General features: G+C 34.3%; 1 protein-coding gene across 23 annotated transcripts in view; it reads right to left on the reverse strand.

The window, feature by feature from the left end:
• Positions 1–9,532, reverse strand: part of ARHGAP28 (Rho GTPase activating protein 28) — a 257,348-nt gene that overhangs the window by 81,340 nt on the left and 166,476 nt on the right. For all 23 annotated transcript variants that reach the window (XM_072828781.1, XM_072828774.1, XM_072828779.1 and 20 more), the window contains one exon: positions 1,348–1,565. In XM_072828781.1, coding sequence (XP_072684882.1) covers positions 1,348–1,565 — 218 coding nt within the window. The remainder of the gene's footprint in view (positions 1–1,347; positions 1,566–9,532) is intronic.

The following is a 9,532-nucleotide window of genomic DNA, read 5'->3' on the forward strand; positions in this document are numbered from 1 at the left end:
ACAAAGATACAGGTTTCAACTAGGATGAAAGTTGGAAGACCACAGAATTAAATGCACTGCCACAGTACATAATTTTGTACAATATAAGGTTCTCGAACTGTACTACTCAATACATTAGCTATAATCCATATGTGGCAATTTAGGTTTAAATCAATTAAGATAAAATAAAATTAAAATTTCAGTTCCTTATTCTCACTAGCTACATATAGGACACACACTGGCTGTCCCTATTGCACAGCACAGAAATCATTTCCATCACTAGAAAGATCTAAAGGACAGTGCTATTCTAGGGCATTATTAGCACAAATGCAACAGTTAACTTGGAAATATGAGCTACCCTGGCAACAACTCAGTGTGATTAATATATCTAAGAGAAGATATGACTTACAGATAACAACCTAAAGTAACTCAAATTGGAGGTGCCTTCAACCAAGCCTGCTACCCAATGTCCTTGAAGTTTTAATTTATGTCATTATTGGTGTTACATTTAAAAGGTAAGAAACATAAATCTGAATGATTAACTTAACTTGCCCCAGGCAACTATCTGTAACTACAGCACAATATCAAGTTTCTTTTTTTTTTCCTACATACTAATTATCCCCAAAGTTCCAAGAATTCTGTCTGCGTAGAACCTAATATAGGATCTTGCACATAGAATGTATACAGTAATACTGGTTGCATCAGTGATGCAGTCATTGGTTTCAATGATGCAATGAGTGAAGAAATAAATGAGTGGGAAGGCAGAGCTAACAGTAAAACAGACAAAGCAATAGGTAAACATGACCAACAGCCTCAGAAGTAAAGCTGTGGCCATGGAATTGGTAAGGGTAAGCTGGAATTTCAACCAGGCATTTCTCAGAAAACATGTGATGCTTCCCTTATGGTTTTCTGAATCATTCTCTTGCCCACTTAATTAATGCTGGTATCTTTCACTTTCTACCATTTAAATTTGTTTGAAAATAAAGGCTATCCTACTCAATCTCCCACTCTAACCTCTTTAAAACTAACCAGCTGAACTTGCTTAGAATACTTTGGACCTATTTCTCTGTCCAGAGAATTTCCACTCAGTGCTAGATTAAGTAAATGCTCTGTGTAATCTATCCATAAATATTTGCTCCATTACCAATAAGTTATTCTCCAACTCAACAAAGAAGGGAATAAACTTAGTGTTGAGAGAGACTGCTATAGGGGGGACAAGGAATGATTGCCTAAGTTTCAAATCTGCAAAATTTTGCACTCTGCTGTATGCTTTAGTTGTCTCTAAAAGAGACAAGATGACCAGCTTTTTCTAATATTTTTTTCATATTCTCCTCCAGCCAAAAATTTTAAGCCATGTTCATTACTTACAGGAGATTCGCTGACTCCAAAGATATCTCTGACATCCCGAACAGATTGTTTGTTCTTTTTTCTCATGGTTTGAGTATAAGTATTATATCTCTTTTTCACGGCAGCTGCTTGGGTTCGAGTTAGCGTAGAGAGCAAGGCTTTGCCATCCTCTTCTTCATCACCCGAAATCAAGGTCGATAAACCCACATCTTGCAACCACTCGGCTTCAAGTTCTCCTTCTGAAAAATAACATTACCAAGAAAAGGTTAGAACATTCTGCATTTGGTTAGATGATGTGTATATCTAAGGCCTCTGCATATCAGTGAGTAGGAAGTGTCAGTAAACACTATACTAAGGTCATCTTGGACCCTGAAGATATCCTAAGTGAAATAAACCATACAAAGATGAATACCATATGATCTCACTTCTATGTGAAATCTTAAAAAAAAAAAAACACATACACACACACAGGCTTATAGATTCAGAAAATAGATTGGTGGTTGCCAGAGGTGGGAGGTAGGACGTAAGTGAAATAGGTGAAAGGAGCAAAAAGTACAAGCTTCCAGTTATAAAATAAGTAAGTCATGGAGATGTAATGTACGTGTTGTGATGGTAATACTGTACTGTATATTAGAAAATTGCTAGGAGAGTAGATCTTAAACACTGTCATCACAAGAAAAAAATCTGTAACTATGGTGATAGATGTAAATTAGACTTATTGTGGTGACGATTTTGTAATGTACACAAATACCAAATCATTATGTTGTACACATGAAACTAATAATATGTCATATGTGAGTTATACCTCAATTAGAAAAAAAAAAAAAGACCATCCTTTTTTCCGGAGTAATCAGAGTAATCCTATAGAAATAAATGAAAAACCAGTATATTTTTTTAAAGATTTATTTATGTATTTGAGAAAGAGAGGGTGCGTATGAGTAGGGGGAGGGGCGAGAGAGAGAGAGAAAGAAAAGCACACTCCTTGCCAAGTGCACATGGATGGAGCTTGACACAGGGTTCAATCCTATGACCCTGAGATAATGACCTGAGCCAAAATCAAGAATCAGACACAACCAAATGAGCCACCCAAACACCCCGTATGATATTTTTTAAAGAAGTCAAATTTTAAAGTATTTTCTTTTTTTTTTAAATTTTTTTTAAATTTTTATTTATTCATGATAGTCACACAGAGAGAAAGAGAGAGAGGCAGAGACACAGGCAGAGGGAGAAGCAGGCTCCATGCACCGGGAGCCCGATATGGGATTCGATCCCGGGTCTCCAGGATCGCGCCCTGGGCCAAAGGCAGGCGCCAAACCGCTGCGCCACCCAGGGATCCCTTAAAGTATTTTCTAGGAGAGTAAGGTTAATTGGTAAATTTAGTAAGGTGATTTTCTTTGCCAGAGAGTTAGATATAAGCCATATCTGGACTTCGATTCTCAAACAATGATGAAATATGAATATTTAAACTAAAACTGTAATAGAAAAAGGGTGGTTTCGTAGTACAGGAAAGGGTTTTTTAATCACTCAAATGTTGGTTCAAATCCCAATGCAAACATTTACTGGGTGAATGGCTTTGGAAAATTTTTAGATATCTCTAGGCTTCAGTCCTATTGGCAAAATTGAGGTATATAATGAGATGTATTAGGTTGCTATGAGAATTGTTTTATCAATTTATTCATGAGAAATGGCAAACAGTCTGGAACAGAGGATGAATTCAATAGATATTCATACTCTCTTGCTTTTCTCCATAGTCTGAACATTAGGTAATCTTTACTTTTTTTTCCCAGAAGGCAATTAAAAAAATTTGAAATTCATCTAATGAGGGTTAATTGCTATTATAAATTAGGTGTGCAGAAATAATTTTAAAAATTCAGAATAACAACATTAGGTAACATAAAATCCACTACAGATACATTTCTGGGAATTATGCTAAACAGGCACTATCTAAATAGATTTGTTTAAAGAGCAGATTAGATTGATTTGTAAATAGCCTGTCAAGTCATAAGTCCAAGACTCTCGGGACTCTGCTTACATTATTGCATCACTGGTATACGAACAAAATCTTCTAAACATACTTTACAGGTCCAATTTCTTAGCTAAGCAATCTTTTCTCTGCAATCTTGTTTCTATTGTTCATTTCCTTTATAAGCTATCCCTTTAACAGAAAATGCAAAGGTAAACATAAGCTTACTAACCCTAATCTAAAATAATAAACCTTTTAAATTAGTGAGTTATGACTGAAATCTTCCTTTACTTAAGCCTTAGATAAGATTTTCACTTTTTAAGACAAAATTTACAAATGTAGTTTAATATTAAAATTTTAAAAATTGGGACACCTGGGTGGCTCAGTGGTTGGGTGCCTGTCTTTGTTTCAGGTCGTGATCCTAGGATCTCAGGATCCGGGATCGAGTCCCACATTGGGCTCCCAGCATGGAGCCTGCTTCTCTCTCTGCCTACGTCTCTGCCTCTGTCTCTCACTCTGTGTCTTTCATGAATAAATAAATAAATCTTTAAAAAAAAGTTTTAAAAATTAGATTTTTCCCCTCCACCTCTATAAACAGTAATCAAATAATAGATCCATGAAATATGAATATTTAAACTAAAACTGTAATAGAAAAAGGGTGGTTTCGTAGTACAGGAAAGGTTTTTTGTTGCTGTTTTTTTTTTTCAGGAAAGCGTTTTTTAATCACTCAAATGTTGGTTCAAATCCCAATACAAACATTTACTAGGTGAATGGCTTTGGAAAATTTTTAGTTATCTCTAGGCTTCTATTCAAAGAATAGAAGAAAGGAGAAATTGTGGAGTTAACATATGCTAGAGGTGAGGATAGTCTAAATCCTTGTACTCAGACTACAGAATCTGTAGAATATACATTTTTCATAGGAAAGAAAAATGTCGGAGTAGAGATCAATGTTACTTCTGTAACAATACTAAATTATAGAGATCACAATCCTGGGTCCATGACTCCAATTGGTAAATATATAACTTTCACATAGAACACGTCTTTGAATTTCAGCTCCATACATCCAACTACCCTCCCAACATCTACTTGACTCTATTAATAATATATCAAACTCAACATGTTCAAATCTGAACACATGTTCTTCATTCCCAACTCTAGACCTCTTTCAGTATTTCACATTTCAGTAAATGAAACCCACCCCCATCTATCTAATTCAGCAAAAAAAAACTTTGGGAACATTATTGACAAATCCTTCTTTTACACATCAAAACCAATACATAACCAAGTCCTTCTGATATTAGTTCCTTATTATTTCTAAAAAATTTCCCATTTTATTTATCTCTTCTGCTCTGACCCTGGTCCAAACTACCAAAATCTCTCATCTGAACTGCTGCAGTTGCCTCCTAGCTGTTCTTCCCATTCTGGACTCCCTTTCCAACCCATTCTCCATATTGTAACTAATTTAGACCTTTCCAAATGCAAATACTAAGGCTTTCTCTAAATTAATGAAACAGTTCTTCTTCACTCTTGAGATTAAGATTAAACCCTTAACATCTCCCACAGGCCATGAAGCTGCTAACCTTCCTATCCACAGCTTGTACCAGGCTCTCTTCACTCTCTTCTCTCTAGCAGTACTGGCTTAAATTTGGTTCTTCAAAAGCCCCATGCTATATTTTGTTACAAGGCCTTGGACATGCCAGTCCTTCTATTTGGTCCCCTAATTATAGGCCATTCAATCTTTCAGATCTCAGTTCATATATTTATTTCTCAATGAAGTCTTTTTTTTTTTTTCCTGAACACTTCAGTCATGGTCAGGTCCTACTGTTTCCCATCTTAAACCTGCTGTGTGTCTTTTCCTTCAAATAATTTTCCCCCAAATGTATAACTAGATACATCTAGTTATATCATTTCATTCATTATTTTCTTTCCTCCTAGATTATTACCTCCAGTACAGCAGGAAACATTTCTGCCTTTGTTTATAACTCTAACATCAACATCTTACAATGTCTATTGAACTAATTAAATCCCAATTTAAATATATAATTATTCTAAGAAAATGAATGAAAAACATCAACTTTCAAAAATGACTGTACCTATCATACATACCATTCTGTACTGAAAATCCACCAGCTTAGTAGCTTTGTTAGAGAAAAATATCAGAAAGGGGAATAAAATCTTCCAATAAAGGTAGAGTAGCCTGTATAAAAATAACAGTTCTGTGTACAATTATGAACTCTGAACTATATACTTAAAATAACCATTCAAGAGTAATGAAGAAGAACCAAGTGTAGGCAGAATTTTGATACAAGAAAATGTACTGTATGAGATTTGCATCTTTTGTAGATGCAACTGAAGTCATTTTCCTATCCTTACACTAGAGTGGATAGAACACAAACAGAAAACCACAGTCTAATAATAGAAGAGTCAGAGGATAGAGTATGGGATAACTAAGATTTCTGGAAAGTGAGAGGCATACTCCTGTTAGGAGGGAGCCTCATCAGAGAGGGCTCTAGAATCTGTGCATAAACTCTCATTAAGTCCTTAACTAAACATTAAACCAAAAAGATATATGTGAAACTCCAGGCATCCTATTGAAAAATAGTAGCCAAAAGGCTAAAATAAATTAACCAGGCTGCATAGTGCAGAAAAGATAGTGTTGGGAGAATGAGTACAACCAAGTTAACCACTAAAACTGAAATTAACTCCATTTGGAGGAAGATAATGGGATACGGTCTCTGAAACATATTAACAGCATTATAATATTACATTACCAAAGATGTTCCACTAGGGTATTTAAAAAAACAACAAAAAAAGGACTAATTTGTCAAGAGAAAGGGTGATCAACAGAAAGTAACTCTGAGATGATTCTGATGTTGGACAAAGACTTTAGGAAAAGATTCTTATGAGTGAATAAAGAATTTCAGCAAAGAAAAAAATATAAAAAGGAAACTAAAAGAAGCAATATGTAAATTATAGAACTAAAATTAAAATACATTTTTAAAAACTTGCTGAAAGGGCCTAATAGTGTATTAAGGACTTTAATAGAAAGGGCTGGTAAACTTAAAGATTACATCAATAGGAATTATCCAATCTGAAAGACAGAAAAGTATTTTTAAATATTTGAGACCAAGTGACCTGATGGGAATGTTAAGTATAATGTGTATATATATATATATATATATATATATATATATATATGTATATATATAGAGAGAGACTTTCAGAGAAGAGAGACAGTGGGGCAGAAAAAAAAGTATTTGAAGAAATAATGTCCAAAAGTTTCCAAAGCTGCTGAAAAACCAGCTAGCTTAACTAATACCAAGTAGCTTACATACAAAAGAAACTGCACTTAGGCGTCTTCAAGACAATCTGCTAAAAACCAAAGACAGAAAATCTGAAAGCAGTCTAAGACAAGAGATTACATATAGGGGAACAAAAATATGAAGGCACTGACTCCTTATTAGAAACAATGGGGGTCAGAATATAGTAAGATGATATTTAAAACAGCCTGAATGAAAATAAAAACCTGTCAACCACTAATTATATGTCTAACAAAAATATCCTTCAAGAACGAAGGTAAAATATTCATTAACACATGAATAAAAACTAAGAAATCTATTGCCTGCAAAATTGCTCTATAATATTATGCTAAAGGAATCTCTTTAGGCTAAATGACAAAACATCAGATGGATACCAGATATACAAAAAAGAAGTAGTGGAATGTTAAAAGTGCAGATACTGATTTCTTTAAAGGACATATGGCTACTTCCTCCTCCCCCGAAATTAAGTCTTAAAGCCGAAAGACATTACTCAATGCACAGCAAGGTAGGTGTTCATGCAGAGGAGTAGGGTAGACTGTCATGTTGGGAGTCCAAGTAGGATGAGCAGGACAAGAATGAAAAGGAGAGGAAATTGATAATATATAGAGGGATTATCAAATAAATATATATGTTTAAGACAGTGGAAGCCAGTTTGCTTTCTAAGAAGGGAGTCACAAATATGGAAAGGGAAGAACAGAATTAACCTAGTGGTATTAGACTGGAATGAAGGTATAAATATGAACTCATATATATCATTGGCTTTACTTATGGAAATATAGATGTAAATGTTTATACATTACATTGTATATATCAGTATACACTGTCTATACAGTGCATACATGTATGTGTGTGAGAGTATGCACACATATACGCACATGTACATCTATAATTAGGCACATATATACCTATATATTCCATAGCTATTCTATAGCTATTTCTCAGATCAAATATAGAATACTTTCCATATGAAAATAAATGATAGCAGAAGATAACCCACTAACAACTCACTAAATAAACCAAGAGCCCATTCTGATATAAAGAAATAATTTGATAGTTTGATATAAAGTGGAGTATTTACAGTTCCAAAGAACCCTCCACGAAAATATGTACTGATCACAAAGATAAAAGGAGTAACTTTACATGGAGAAACCTTGTATATACCACCTGAAGTAATTCAAGTGGACATCACTATTAACAAGAAAATCAAAACTGTATGCCATCTGATAGGGTGCAATAAAAAGAACACAGCATCATGACCTGCCAAAAATATAGAACATGAATCTGAATCACCAGGAAACATCAGACAAATCCAAACAGAGGAACTTTATACAAAATAGGCTGTAATTTTCAAAAGTGTCATGGTTATAAAATCAAAGAAAAACTAAGAAATTATTCTAGACTGTAAAGCATCAAAAGAAACATGGCCATTAAGTGCAACAAGTGATTCTGAACCAGATGATTTTGTTATAAAAGGTAATAAAGGAAATACAACAACATTAAAATTCAGTCTGAGGACCGGATAACAGCAATATACCAAAAATAATTTTTTGATTTTTTTTTTGATTTTTTGATTTTAACAATTACACTGTCATTATATAGAGGATGGTTACACACACACACACACACACACACAGACAAATCCACAATCTACAGCTATCAGAGATTAAGATTTTAATAACTTCCTCTCAGCAACTGATAGAATAATTAGACAAAAGTATATGTGTAAACATACATATATTTCATAAAACAAAAACATATAGTATATATATGACATCTTACACACCCCCACACACACATACACACCCCCCCACACACACACACACATATATATATATATACATATATATATATATATATGTATATATATATATATAAATACATAAAGGCCTAAAGTACTTGGGAATAACAGGGGTTGGCACATACTCTCAAATGATAAAATTGTTCCAGACTTTTAAAAAAGGTATTTAAATTGTATTTGCAACTTTTTCTGTAAGTTTTAAATTATTTCACAATAATATATGTCCATATAAATAACATTATACTGATGGTGGTATAACATGTGTAGATGTTATATATTTGACAACAGTGCAAAGTGCTAAAGAGGAAGGGAAATATAATTATACTGCTACAAAATCCTTATGTTTTGCATAAAGCAGTGTAATATTTATTCTAAGAGTATTCTAATATTTATTCTAAGGGATAAATTAGAGGTACATAGTATAATATGCAAGCAGTCACTAAAAAAATCAAAGCAGTATACAAAAAATGCATATGGAGGAATTACAAAGAAAAATGAAAGAGAGGAGTGAATGGGTGACGGGCACTGGGGGTTATTCTGTATGTTAGTAAATTGAACACCAATAAAAAATAAATAAAAACAAACAAACAAACAAAAAAAAGAGACAAAGAGTAAAAGGATGGAAAATGATATACCACACAAACAGTGACCTTAAGAAAGCCAGAGTGAGGGCAGCCTGAGTGGCTCAGCAGTTTAGTGCCACCTTCAGCCCAGGGTGTGACCCTGGAGACCTGGGATCGAGTCCCATGTCGGGCTCTCAGCATGGAGCCTGTTTCTCCCTCTGCCTGTGTCTGTGCCTCTCTCTCTGTGCTCTGTGTCTTTCATGAATAAATAAATAAAATCTTAAAAAAAAAAAAAAAGCCAGAGTGAGGAACACCTGGATGGCTCAGTAAGTTAAGCATCTGCCTTCAGCTCAGGTCATGATCCTGGGGTCCTGGTATTGAACCCCGCATCAGACTCCCTGCTTAGTGTGGAGTCTGCTTCTCCCTCTCCTTCTGCTCCCCTTGCTATACTTGAGCTCTCTCTCAAATAAATAAATAAATAAAATCTTAAAAAAAAAGAAAGAATGAAAGAAAGAAAGCCCGGGTAACTATATTATTAGACAGAGTAGACTTCAAGACAAGA

Source organism: Canis lupus, chromosome 6 (assembly GCF_048164855.1).
Source record: "Canis lupus baileyi chromosome 6, mCanLup2.hap1, whole genome shotgun sequence".
Classification (NCBI taxonomy): Eukaryota; Metazoa; Chordata; class Mammalia; order Carnivora; family Canidae; genus Canis; species Canis lupus.